Here is a 14133-nt window from a genome sequence, read left to right as displayed (position 1 = left end):
GGTTGAGCATGAAATTTAAAAAAAATGTATTTAATGATTTAAACGTACCCGAAATGGCAATCAAATACTCCCTCAATCCGTAATGGAATTTCTATTTAGTCATGACAATATTTTAAGAAACGTAAAGAAAAATAAGTTGAATAAGTTAGTGAAATATAATTTCACTTATATATATATTAGTTTTATAATAAAATGTCAATGTGAGTGGAATAATTTGACGGAATGTGGAATTTACTTACCAATTTTTTTGTAAAAGTGAAATATAACTACTATTAATGGACGGAGTGAAATGATAAAATCCGATTTTTATTATGGGACGGATGGAGTAGAATAAATTAAAAGGTTTCATTTAAAAAAAATCGGATCTCGAGTTGAGCCAAAACGATTTTGATGGAGAGGCAAAGCAGTGACAAATAGAAAAGCGACAGACGTTTTTGAGCCGTAGATTTGCCAGTGACTTCTTAAAGTCCGCGAAATATCACAGCAGATGAAAACCCCACTCCAAAGCGTGATTACTGATTACACACAATATATTGAGAAGTTGGTAGAATCAGCGAGCTTGTATCTAGACACTTCTCCAGATTCTTCGCAGATCATCACTCAGGTTCGCTTCTCTCTCCACTTTCTGCGTTTTTTGCTCTGTCCGAATTTTCATTTTTGAATCGGTGAAAACTACTGATTTTCTCTAATCCGTGCTGTTACTTACTAATCAACGAAAAATTACTCGATCAGTTGCAAAAGAGCTCGTCAACAACAGATTAACACAACATTTCAGATTGTTTGGTTCAATTTGTTAAAATATCTCTGAACTAATGCAGCTATTTAATCGATCCATTTCTTAATTAAGGTTCATTTGTCCTGTCGATTTAGGTTTTGGGTGAAAAATGCTGGATAGATTCATCAATCTTGTGAATTAATGACGATGTCTGCTTTTTACCTGTAGATCAATGGCGGAAGGAGCAACATCTGTTGTACCAAGCACTGAGCTATTGGAATGGCCAAAGAAGGACAAGCGTCGATTCCTGCACGCAGTGTATCGAGTAGGAGACCTCGACCGTACCATTAAGTATGTATTTTTCCATACTAGATGGACTAGTGTGCAGCTTCCTTGTATTGTTTCTCCTAGTTGCTTATTTTTGTTCGTATGCTAGGTTCTACACCGAATGTTTTGGGATGAAGCTGTTGCGGAAAAGGGATATCCCGGAAGAGAAATATGCCAATGCTTTTCTTGGGTTTGGACCTGAAGAATCTCAGTTTGTGGTTGAATTGACTTACAGTATGTTACACTACTAGCTTCAACATTTGCTCTCATTACTTATTCATGGTTTATATATGTGTTGGTACTCCTCAAATCGCTGAAATTGATGTTAATCCCTAACTTAGGTTTTTAATTTCACAATTGTTTTGCCATTTAAGGCTTGGCATGAGTTAACTGTGTGTCCCCCCATCTTAGACCACTCTCAATCTAGGATAAGGATGAGCGATGCGACATACTGCTGAACGTTGTGTTGATAAACATTAGTGATTTCTTCACCTGGTCTCTTTCAGTTCTCCCTTTTAATTTGCCTGGTCTATGATCTATGAACACATAATTCAGCATTTCTGCATCTTTCAAATCCATGTATTGAGTGAAACATTTTAGAAAATTTATACTCTGCAAGTTTACCACCAATATTGGCTACTTGACATTCTTCATACATCGAGCAGACTATGGAGTCGATAAGTATGACATTGGAACAGGCTTTGGGCATTTTGCCATTGCAACTCAAGATGTAAGTTCTTATCCTCTTCTCTCTTCTTCTCTAACAGTTAGCATGAATATTTTTTGTTGGCTATGTTATGCAGATCATAATGTTTTCTCGTGTTTCTTATATCCATTGTTAAGGTTTACAAATTGGTTGAGGACATAAAGGCCAAGGGTGGAACTATCACTCGAGAGCCAGGTCCTGTTAAAGGTGGATCAACTGTTATTGCTTTTGCCAAGGACCCAGATGGCTACCTTTTTGAACTAATTCAACGTGGTCCCACTCCTGAACCACTCTGTCAAGTGATGCTTCGTGTGGGTGATCTTGACCGTTCTATCAAATTCTATGAAAAGGTGAACTCTTTATCTTTTCTTGATTCCTGATTTGTTACAGACTGACCTATCTGTATCTTTATTCTGGAATATGATATATTGAAGCCTGACCAATTTGCCCATTTCTGATATTCACATTGTTTACCGATTTTTAAGTGTTCTAGTTTACAGGTCTACCAAGTTGTTTCTTTTTTGCTTCGCATTATGCATAGCAAGTAATAACTCACGCATCTTTTGCTTTTATTTGACATGATTCTTAAGTGCAACCCTTTAAATGTAAATTTAGTCGCGATGTAAGGAATTGTGTATGTGTTTCTACACCTATAAACACTGATATTGAGATGTGATTCATGCAGGCATTAGGAATGAGACTCTTGAAGAAAACTGACAGACCAGAGCAGAAGGTATTGGGGTTCAATTTTAATCCAGATTTATATAAGCTTCTTGCATTATTGTTGTGGTTTTGATGTGTTGTCTTCAATAATTTTCAGTACACCATAGCAATGATGGGATATGCTGATGAATACGAGACAATTGCTTTGGAATTGACATACAACTATGGTGTAACTGAATATACCAAAGGGAATGCATATGCACAGGTCTGCTTTGATGCTTCATTGTTTCATCCACATTCCACTTTGCGTAATCAATTTCCTTTTCTCATTATTGATGTAATCCGTGCTTCAGATTGCAATTAGCACTGATGATGTATACAAGAGTGCCGAGGTAGTGAATGTTGTAATCCAGGAGCTTGGAGGAAAGATAACCCGACAACCTGGACCAATTCCTGGAATCAACACTAAGATCACTTCTTTCCTGGATCCCGATGGCTGGAAAACTGTAAGTTCACTGGCTATATATAACACATAAGATTTACGATATAAAATAAAAAAGTAGCAACATGCACCATAATCTTGCCCTCTCTTGAACATGGTTAAGCTGAGCTGATGTTGCGAATGTTTTGTATTCTATGTAGGTGTTGGTTGACAACGAAGATTTTCTGAAAGAACTCGAGGCAAATAAGTAGGAGGGCGATATCACTGAATGTTGCTATTTCTATCTCTGGTTAAATAATGTAGTCAGTCGCCCCTGGTACAGGATCGGCCGTATTAGTATGTATGAGTACCCAGCGTACGCCCTATGGGCTCGAACCTCTGTATGATTTCCTGGTCTATATGCCAGACAGATATATGCAGCTCGGATTTTATTAAGGCTTTGCATTAGGTATTGAAATTCAAAAACATGTCTAAACTGAACTGGGGCAGCATCTGCAGTAAAATTTGCAGATAAAATCTGAACATTTAGAAGGTAGTCAATTCAAATCTTTTTTATTTTATGCAAATTTTTAGAAAATCATCTTGTATTTTTACCAAAATATTGTACTATTAAAAATATTTTTTTTTATATTTTGAGTATATATACAAAACGTTGAATCGAATACTGTTATGGATTGTTTCAAATGGAGTATCTTTTTCTATTCATGAATTTAATCATTCGATAATTATGAATTCTATTCTAGGAATAAATTACTATACCCTAAAACTAGTATATTCATTTGAAAATTATGAAATTATATTTCTGATTTATGACTCAATTAGTAACCCCAAAAATTAGTGGAGTATATCCGTCCGAAAATTCCCAATCCAAAAAACACTTGATTTTGCGACATCATAGAAAAAGTTGAAGAATTGCCGAATGAGGTGGAGAGTATAATTCACGTCAAGTCGTCAAGCATTATGCTTGGATGTGGATTAGCCTCTGCACCTCCTTTAGGCAATTTGTCATCTTTTTCTTTGAGGTTGCAAAATATTACACAATTTTTTCAGAGGATTGTTTTCGAGCATCATAAACTTGATGTCTTCGGTCTTCAACACAAGCAGCACTATTTCAATAGTTCTTGAATCTCTTTTTTTTTTTTTTTTTTTTTAATTTGCTGGTTTCTTCTCTTTCGCTTAATTACAATGTTTCTAAGTTACTTTTTTATATGGCGGAGATGGTCACTCTGACGAGGAAAATTAATTAAAGTCTTCTTGTGTACAAATATATCATTAATTTTCGGATGAATAGTCCTAAATTATATTTATAAGATTCATAATTTCATTGTATTTTGTACTAGTAAACTCCTCTATATATTTAGGGATAGATAAACTATCATTGCATTTGCATTCTTCCATTCCAATTATTAATGTAATTATACTCATTCATTGTATAGCTGATTTAATTTTCAGACGCAGTCTCAGATCAAAAAAAGTTTTGAAATGTTTGATACTTTGAATATATTCAAACAAAAACAAGACAGTCCATTAAAACTAGGAAAAGCATAAACTTCTTTATAATTATATCTGGACATTTTAATTAGAGCTACTCTACTATCCCATGCGCTCTCCACTCACTGCGCAAATAACTGCAATGAATCAAATTAATTAATACTTAATCGACTTACTTAAAACTTAATTATTCTGATTAATCTTCATTATTGACATTCAAGGGCATAGCGCATCATGCGCATTCACATAAGTGTTTTTCTTTAAGGACAAATTGCAATAATCAGGTTAATCCTAAACTTATAAAAATAATCAATTATGTTATAATTTTTGATATCTTCCTCTATTATCCTATTTACTTTTATTACGAAAAAATATAGTAATCTATTTTGCCTTCCATACTTTGTCCCAAGGTTTTGGGTCGCATTCCTTTTCAAGTTGTCATAAAGTAATTGAATCGTTTCATTTAAAAAAAAAAAAACTTTACTTTTTCTTTTCTATTTTCCTATTTCATACAATCTATCTTTTTTATTCTCACTTCATTTTAACTTTTAAATTTAATTTTTCAAATCACATTTCCAAAAGAAATACTAATATTTGCATATAGAGTTAGATACACTATCTTGGAATTGCACTCTTCCATTTAAATTAATTACACTCATTTCGTGGACCATTTAGACGTTGACTTTTCACTCTCAAATCAAAATTGAATATTTTATTTTTGCAATGTTCCGACATTGAAAAGCTTTTCAGTTAAATTGGTCATTTTAATAATGGCTATCTAATGTCATAATTAAGATATAGCACGATAGTGTGGACACTTTCCCCTGGACTAAGCCACTTTTTTTTCCTCAGCCACTTCTGATTTATCCACATGCATATAAAAAGTTTTCACTGCAATGAACACTTTTTTTGGCCACACTTCACTTTATTTAATTTTTTTATATTTTAATTCAATGAATATTAAATTTATCGGACTATACATAATTAGAAAAAAAGGCTAATTAAATAAATTAAAATTGAAGAATCATCATCATCGGCTTCCCTCTGCACCTCTTGAATTAGAGAATCCAACGCGTTATTCCACAAATCATTCATTTTTTAATAGCAGTGGAATCCACAAATTTTAGAGAGACAGAGTATGAATAAATAGTTGGAATGATGTGAAAATAATGAGGAGAATGAGATGTATTTATAGGTAATTATAATAAATTAAAAAAATGAAAAAAAATTTGCCCACCGCAGCGGCTCACCCGCCGCACAGTAGACCGCCGCGTGCATCGCTGCGCCGCTCCCCACCCGCTGCGTCCTCGCCGTCTACTCGGCAATGGCCCTTCCGCCCCCTCCCATCCGTCCACGCCGGGGCGTTTCCTCCACTATGGATCGCCGCGGCTGCGGCGACTCCGGGGCGGGCGGCGCGCCGCTCCTACTATGGATACCCGTATTTTAGGTGGAAACTGTCATAAATTATTTTGATTGCTTTAATATAATGATGTTACAGAAGACAGGTTGCATGCTTGAGTATCTCAACTGACCAATTTTGAGTACGATTCATATCTATCGCTGAAGGGTCCATTTTTTTCACTTTTTCTTGTAGAAAAACACAATGAGTCTACTGATTCAATTAATTACTAAACTTTAGTTGTCCTATACGTTGAGTAACGGAACATAGAAATTAATTATAGGAAATTTAATTTGGCAAATTAATTAAGAGTAATTTAGCAGAAAATCAATTAAATTTTAGGTGAGTAAGAATATGCTATATTGATAAGGGAACAATAAATGACTGATTGATCTATATTCGCGAATAAGGATTGGCATGTGATATGATGACACTAAGCAGTCAAATACAGTATACTAAATGAGTTTTTAGTTAATGATTGTTCTTTGAGATTTTGATAATCATTCTTTGTGACTTGTGATTTTAGAATTCGGATTTCAATAATTGTGATTAATATGTGGTGTAACTTATTGGACTCGTTAGGCAAGAATCATGAAATGTGGCTAATATTTTTTTTTTCTGATTTCACTAATAAGAACATTTAAAGTTGTTAATATGTTGAAAAAATAATATGTGTGGTGTAGTGGATATAAGGGGTCTTATCTTATGTATTAGTATCCATTAATTAAAGATTCAAAATTTCACTAAGCACGTATATTATTAAATTTAAATGGTATCCAACCGATTATCTGGATGTAAGTGAAATTTTTATACTTATTTTCTAAATATAAGTAATGGAATGTATAAAAACAAAATCCGAATATAATTTTTTATATTATTTATATAAATTCCAAAATTTTATAGTAATATAGTATAAAATAATAAGAAAATATTTTGTATAAATAGTATGGTGCTGATGAAAGAATACATGTCACGTAACCATAAAATATGGCATACATATTATTCATATATGTACTATACTTCACGTAACATACAAATTTCATAATGAAAATATTTATACAACAAGAAAAGGACAAAATAGAAAGCTTAATTGTAAGAGCATCTCCAGTGGGCGGATGTCCCACTCGGACATCCACTAGGACATCCCGAAAACACCTCCCGCCACGTCACTAGGACTTCCCATCCCACTGCCACGTCACTAGGACATCCCCTTCACAATCCGCCCTTCCCATCGCCCTTCCCACTAGGACTTCCCGCAATAAAAAAAATCACAAATTCACAAATAAAACAATTTACGTTTACGGAAATAAAATTTCAACACGAATACGAACGGGAAAAATTAACAATTTCATTTAAAAAAAACATACATGATTTGAAAAAAAAAATTACATAGTAATAAAACAAAAAAAAAAATACTAACATCAACGTCAACCCTTCCGCGTCCAAACCTCTTCGATAATATCGTTCTGAAGTCGAACATGGGCATCTGTTTGCCGCATGTCGGCAAATGCACGCATCCGCTCGACCTCTCCATGAGGTACCCCCATATTCACATTCGCGGTGGCCACGCTGTGACTTGGACCTGCACCCGTATCATCTTCATTGGTCCACTGAGTCAGTTCCGCACCTTCATTTTCGACAATCATGTTGTGCATTATGATACATGCGTACATGACATCGCCGATGTTGGGAATATACCACTGCCGTGCAGGACCCTTGACTACCGCCCATCGAATGAAATAAAATTCAACGAGCCGTATATATAGAGTTTTAAAAAATTAAAAAAAAATTAAAAATCGGACGTCCGACCCGGACGTCCGACTCACGCCACAATGGCGGACGTCCGTCCGACCTCCCCTGCCATAATGGCGGACGTTCCGGTCGTCTGTCGCGCACGTCCTATCGGACGTCGGCCATTTGAGATGCTCTAAAAGTCCTCAACTATTTTTTTATTCAACACCGCCAAAAGTCGAGCCCGATTGGACCTACTCACCTGTCTAATGACTAATTTGCTCCCTGTCCCCTAATTTCTACGCCATCAAATTTATTAAACTGAGTACTGTACTTTTTTTTATTCAGAATGTTTTATTGACAACGACATATTTATCAAATAAAAACATTAATTAATTTATTTTTAATTTTAATTCTACTTCGTATTCTTTCAATTTAACAAACAAATACCACCCTATAAAACTATCGTAATGTAAAAGAATAATTTCACTCATTTTTTCAAATAAATATGCTACCATTAGTACAAATAATTCAAACGACAGAAAACGGAAAAGATAGGAGAGGACAAGAACAAGATGACTATTTAAGAATCCAAAATTAAAACTTACATGGATAAAATACACAAATAAAAATTTGAAAAAAACAAAAAGAAGCGGAAAAGCATATAAACTTACAAAATAAACAATCACAATAACGCCAATCAAAAAACCCCAATGTCCAAGTCCTCCGCCAAATCGACGGCCGCCGTCATCCGCCCCCACGAATTCTCCGACAGCCCCATCCACTATGCCGTCGCCACCGCCGACCTCTTCACCCTCACCAAACTCCTCTCCACCCTCCCCAAACTCCCCGATCCCACCTTGATTAAAACCGAATCCGAATCCCTCGCCCACGAGCAAATAGCCGACCGGATCTCCGCCGCCCTCGACGGCCGTGAAAACCGCCTCCGCGAGACCCCGCTCCACATCGCCGTCCGCCTCAACGACGCCGTCGCCGCCCGCGCGCTCGCCGCCGCCGGTGCCAACATCTCCCTCCAGAACGCCGCCGGATGGAATCCACTCCAGGAGGCGCTCCTCCGGCGCTGCCCGGAGATCGTCGCGCCGCTGGTCCAGCACCACCACCGCGCCGCCTGGTGCAAGTGGCGGCGGCGCCTGCCGCGCCTCGTCGCGGCGCTGCGGCGGATGAGGGACTTTTACATGGAGATCTCGTTTCATTTCGAGAGCTCGATTGTGCCGTTTGTTGGCAAAATCGCTCCCTCTGACACTTACAAAATCTGGAAGCGCGATGGTAATCTACGCGCCGACACTTCCCTCGCCGGCTACGACGGCCTCAAAATCCAGCGCACGAATCAGAGTTTTCTCTTTCTAAACGACTTCAATTGTGGAAACGGTAACGGAATTGACATTCCAGAAGGATCTCTCCTGATCCTGAATCACGACGAGAGGAAAATCTACGATGCGTTTGAGAATGCGGGGAATCCGTTATCCGACGCTGAGGTTTCCAATTTCTGCAATCAAACGAGCGTTTATCGGCCAGGGATGGACGTGACGAAGGCGGAATTGATCGGCCGTACGAATTGGAGGCGGCAGGAGAAGACGGAAAGCGTCGGGGAATGGAAAGCTAGGGTTTACGAGATGCACAATGTGATGTTCACTTTCCGCTCACGGAAAGTGAACGCAGCGGAGCGCCGAGACGATCCGTTCTCGCCGACGTGCGTGCTGCCGCTGGAGATCGACGACGAGTCGGACGAAGGCTTCATCGTTGCGGAGAATCCGAGATTCAGCGACGGCAGCAAAAATCAGCGGCGGCACAGCAGCTTCGTGAGGGAGGATCGGGAATTCGTGACGGTGTCGAGGAAGAGCGTGGATATAATTCCGATCGATTCGAGGAGATCGAAGCCGCCGCCGCACGAGAGATTAGCGGCGGCGCCGGCGACGAAGGAGAAGGAGTACGCGAAGAATCTCAGGCCGACGGTGTGGCTAACGGAGCAGTTTCCATTAAAGACGGAGGAGTTACTTCCGTTACTCGATATCCTAGTGAATAAAGTGAAGGCCGTTAGACGCATGCGGGAGATTCTGACGACGACGTTTCCCTCCGGTACATTTCCCGTAAAGGTGAGGGTCAAAACCGACAATTCACTACTTTTTCCGCTTTGGGGCCCACCCCCGGGTTTCTGATTCAGTGCAGTATTTTATTTTGATATGCTTTTGCTTTAATTCATTCTTTTCATGCATATAAGTAAAAAACCATACCACAACACGCTTTATGCGATTTTCCTTTATTTCGAAATGTTAATCTTGTGATTCAATCAGGTTGCGATTCCTGTGGTTCCTACAGTTAGAGTGGTGATAACATTCACCAAATTTGTGGAGCTGCAGCCGGCTGATGATTTCTTCACTCCGCTCTCGAGCCCGAGGCAGTTTGCTAGCGACAACGGGAGCGGCTACTTCTCGTTGTCGTCGTCGTGGCTGAGGGGTGGCTCCGCCCGTCACCAGATGGGCGGGGGCAGCCTCCCGCAAGATCCTTTTGCGATTCCCAGCGGATATAGTCGGAGTAGTTTTGACGAAAAGAGTAGGAAATTGAGCATGTCCAAGTCGAGGAGGAAAACTAAATGAATCAATTTATTTATGGCTTTTAATTGTAGTAATTAGATGACAGGAAATATTTTTATTTGTATTATACTTCAATTTTTGTGTTGATTTACAAGATTTGAGAATCCAAGAAACGTGCTAACGGCAACAATTAAGGAACATTGATACTCCCATTTGGAAGAAAAGCATCTCTTCCTCACTAATTATTTGAAGAATCAATTTTGTGAGGCCCAAAATAACAGACACATTGGTTCTTTTTCGCCATTCAAAACAAAAAATGTTGAAAGGTAAAAAGAAAGTGGAAACAAGATTTGGTGGTCAATAAAACAGAGTTTAGACACACAAATCAAGGGGATGAAGAAAGTGGTAATTCAACGACAAATCTGATGTGTGAAAAGGAAGCAACAGAATCGTATTTATAATGTCTGAATCTTGACCCTTTGAAGCTTCATCCTCAAGTTCCTCTTTGTCAGTCCAAATTAGTATAGTGTAAAAGTGAAAATTTTAAACCAAAAAAAAAAAAACTAAAAATATTGAGAGGACTACATATTTAGTTTTTCATTTTTCGACATTGCAGTAATAACATCCACAATCCATCTTCTTTAAAAATATCATTAGATATATGCAGTATTAAAAATACCTCTGGACATTGGTATAATATCATTGGAGGAATTTTGCATTTTTAGGCTAAAATATCCTCCAAGCTATATGGTCTGTTTATTTTTTCATGAAAGAAAACTATCACTTTGGTTCATTCATTTCCTTTCAAGTGTGGCGTGACGAACAATTATTTACCACATACTTTGACGACTTCTTTAGGAAAAATACAATAAAATAAATGAACCAAATCCTGCCGAAGTGACAGTTATCTTTCTCATGGAAAAAACATTAATAAATAATTCTTCCTAATACATGGATTTTAGGTAAACAAAAAGGGTTGAAAAGTGCAAAAAGCCCTTCCAACAATATTATACCAATGTCCAACAACGTCTAGTGATATTTTTAAAGAATAGAGATGACAAATGATTAGTGTAATGTCCAAAGACTAAAAATGTAATTCTCTCTTAAAAAAATTAGATGACGGCCCAGGATGCTCAAAGGCTAAATATCATATGCTCAAATATGGGGTTTTGAAAACCACAAAACAATTAGTAGTGGAATAGCTTAACTGGGAATTAGGCCAAATTAGCATTGAGAAATGATATAAGAAACAATAATAATAATGGTAGGGAACCAAAACGTTGCTTAGAAAGACAGTAACTTGTGAGATGGCATTTCTTCTTAAAGAAAAGGAAATTTGTTAAAATGACAGCCCATCCACATGCATCCTTGCTTATTCATCCTATATATATATCTACCATTGATAATCATCTCTTTCTTCATTCAAATTCAACTCCCATCTCTATCTATCTTCAATACCAGGTATTCTCTCTCCCTCTCTCTCTTGTGTGTGTGTGTGCCTAGATTCTTGAAATCTATGTAGATTAGTGTGAGCAAGAATCTTATTCAGATCTAATATGAAAGCAATCTATATGCAGGAAAAAAGGATGGCTACCGACGGGCCGAGCTGGGCGGATCAATGGGGTGAAGGAGGGTTTGGTGCTATGGCAGAGGAGGACACCAAAAGCAACAAGGAGACTGCAGCGGAAAAGAAGACGGGTGGGTTCGGGAAGGCCAAAGCAGCGGCGCTCAAGGTCAAGAACAGCACATCCATGAGCATCAAGTGGGTGAAAAATAAATGCCAGAAGAAAACCTCTAACACGTGAACAGAAACACACCTATGTATGTTGCAAATGAAATTAGATTTCCCAAATCATGTAATGCAACTTTAGACTATGAAGCTATTCGAGTAGACAGCATAATCCATACATTTTCACCTTCGTTTGTGATCAATCAAGATTCTTTAAATTTGCATAATAATGATGATATGGACAGAGATTTATTAGTCAAGGTATTGTGCAGGTAAGTTTCTCATAGAAGGTAGCAGGGAAAAGTAATGAACCGGAGAGAAATGTACAATTGAAATGCTAACTAAAGAAATAGATGGTCACTGCCCTTTGTAAAAGCCAAACGTGTTCTCGCCGCTATAAGTCATGTAGAGAAACCCATCTTCATCCTTGTATTCGTCATAGATTGCAGACAACAATGAAGCTATGACAACCAAAGCACGTTGTAAGTTATAAGTGAACAACAAATATGAATAGGCAGTGAATCGTAAGGAGCTAGCCCACTCACCAGTCGGAGGCAGTACATCGTTGACAAAGATGAAGATAGCTTTCTCAGCACTCAGTTTGATCCGCTTCCGAACCACATAAACAAACTGTCCCACGGTCAGATCAGCAGGAACCAGATATCTGTAATTCATAAGAAGTGATGATGCATTCTAGTAAAAAATTCATTAGTTGCTTAACCTAACAGCGACAAATTAAGGCTACATTGCAACCCCAGGAATATATAAGTTAAAAAACATGCATTCAACCACTATCTATCACTAAATGGAAAAAACACACGTGCAAGATGATCTCAGTTAGGTAACTAAGCCTTATCCGAGTGTATTAGAGAAAATCATACTGATTACAGTGGTTTGTCTTCTTCTTCTTTATCTTCCTTTATTGTTATTTTTCTGGGTTTTGGGGGGGGATTGAGCTTGAGACCTCTCCCTTATACACGGGAGGATCAACACTTGTGTGCCCTCAAAAGGGCTTGCTAATCACCGTCTTAATCAACAAGTAAGCTGTAACTAACACATACACATGATAATCACATCATGTTCTACAAAGATAAAAAAAAAGAAAATTAGATTAATGAGCTCTTTACACCACAGCTAAGTTGTTGCACTCACTTCTTTTTATCAATGTCAGGAACATCACTTCTTCCTGCCTTCTCCACAATGACCTAAATGTATAATAACAAAAAGGGAAATAAGAAATGCAAACAATGCATATAATTACGCCTCAACCGCGGAATAAATTGTTTAACTCACTGGAATTCTATCCGGATATTTCTCTCTGATGCGACCAGACTCTGCCTGTCTTTTCTCTGCAGTAATGGACACCAAAAAAAATGAGTGATCAGCAACGAATACGGAGATATTCTGATGAAGACACCAAAGCTTGGCAGCAATAATGCTGGACGAGCACAAACGTTATGCATGTAGAAAAATGTAAAACACACATTATAACGGCTTTAGTCCCAGGAGGCCCTAATAAAATGAATACAGATTGAACCTAATTCGATTCGTACAGTACAACAGTCGGCTGTTCGTGACGATGCAACCCACACAGTTAACTCTTTCTTATAATCAAAGATATAAACAGCAACTAACTAAAAGCTTCAAGAACTCTAATTAAGAAAGTGGTGATGCCCTAGATATTGGGGAAGTATGTCAGCCAATTTAGGGGGAGTTTTTAATCTGACTGTTACTGTGTGATCATCAGAGTTCAACCAAATTCTATATTCACATATCAATCATCATACTGCAGGAAATCAAATACATGTATTCAACCCAAAAAACAAACCAATCACCAATCAGATAGCAACTGCTATTCAAGCAATACACAATCAAACCACAAATTCAAATGAAAAGTATAAAGAAATTTGGGAAACCTACCAATCAATAAAAGGGGTTACCAAACATTTATCACTACATCAAATGATCATATTACCAAAATCAATACAAAATGTCAAGGTAGAAATTGCATACCCAAAGGGTGCTCTAGTTTGAAAGAACTCTTGGCCATCGCAAGATTCGATTTTTAAATCTCCAACTGCGAATATCAGCAATCGAAACAACATCAAGCAACTAAAACACACAAATTAAAGCAGAGAGATCGTCGGAGACTTACTAAAGACGCAACAACACAGAGTAATTGAAGCTTAAAGGGTTTGACTGTATATAATTTGGGACGCGTTCGAAACAACGAAAAAAAGGGATATGAATAAAGATAACGATGGTTAAAGATTTAATGCTTATAATTAGGTGTTTGATTTGTACACGAAATTGGTATCTTAATAGACAAATTTCATTAATTTTGTAATCAGATTGAACACCTCAAACGTTTGACAAAT

The 14133-nt window shown here is 37.6% G+C and overlaps 4 protein-coding genes across 4 annotated transcripts; 3 read left to right on the top strand and 1 right to left on the bottom strand.

Annotated features, from left to right (window-relative positions):
- The first annotated feature begins 454 nt into the window (after nucleotides 1-454).
- LOC121774654 (lactoylglutathione lyase GLX1-like) lies at nucleotides 455-3288 on the top strand. Its single transcript, XM_042171509.1, has 9 exons — nucleotides 455-604; nucleotides 944-1066; nucleotides 1152-1276; nucleotides 1708-1772; nucleotides 1886-2098; nucleotides 2434-2481; nucleotides 2569-2676; nucleotides 2765-2917; nucleotides 3054-3288. Exons 2-9 carry the CDS (start codon nucleotides 948-950, stop codon nucleotides 3102-3104), a joined length of 882 nt encoding a protein of 293 aa, XP_042027443.1. The 5' UTR covers nucleotides 455-604; nucleotides 944-947; the 3' UTR covers nucleotides 3105-3288.
- A 4765-nt stretch (nucleotides 3289-8053) lies between these two features.
- On the top strand, nucleotides 8054-10199 carry LOC121774653 (ankyrin repeat domain-containing protein 13C-like). Its single transcript, XM_042171508.1, has 2 exons — nucleotides 8054-9588; nucleotides 9787-10199. Exons 1-2 carry the CDS (start codon nucleotides 8188-8190, stop codon nucleotides 10087-10089), a joined length of 1704 nt encoding a protein of 567 aa, XP_042027442.1. The 5' UTR covers nucleotides 8054-8187; the 3' UTR covers nucleotides 10090-10199.
- A 1140-nt stretch (nucleotides 10200-11339) lies between these two features.
- On the top strand, nucleotides 11340-12015 carry LOC121774656. Its single transcript, XM_042171511.1, has 2 exons — nucleotides 11340-11487; nucleotides 11604-12015. The coding sequence occupies exons 1-2, from the start codon at nucleotides 11371-11373 to the stop codon at nucleotides 11829-11831; spliced, it is 345 nt and encodes a 114-aa protein (XP_042027445.1). The 5' UTR covers nucleotides 11340-11370; the 3' UTR covers nucleotides 11832-12015.
- LOC121774655 (autophagy-related protein 8C-like) lies at nucleotides 11948-14068 on the bottom strand. The gene is made up of 6 exons (XM_042171510.1): nucleotides 13911-14068; nucleotides 13769-13832; nucleotides 13049-13104; nucleotides 12908-12960; nucleotides 12301-12419; nucleotides 11948-12216 (listed from the first exon to the last, which is right to left on the bottom strand). Exons 2-6 carry the CDS (start codon nucleotides 13803-13805, stop codon nucleotides 12113-12115), a joined length of 369 nt encoding a protein of 122 aa, XP_042027444.1. The 5' UTR covers nucleotides 13806-13832; nucleotides 13911-14068; the 3' UTR covers nucleotides 11948-12112.
- Between the last annotated feature and the right edge of the window lie 65 nt (nucleotides 14069-14133).

Source organism: Salvia splendens, chromosome 17, assembly GCF_004379255.2.
Source record: "Salvia splendens isolate huo1 chromosome 17, SspV2, whole genome shotgun sequence".
NCBI classification, from domain to species: domain Eukaryota; kingdom Viridiplantae; phylum Streptophyta; class Magnoliopsida; order Lamiales; family Lamiaceae; genus Salvia; species Salvia splendens.
Note: the sequence above shows the minus strand (reverse complement) of the source record. Positions and strands in the feature narration are given on the sequence as shown.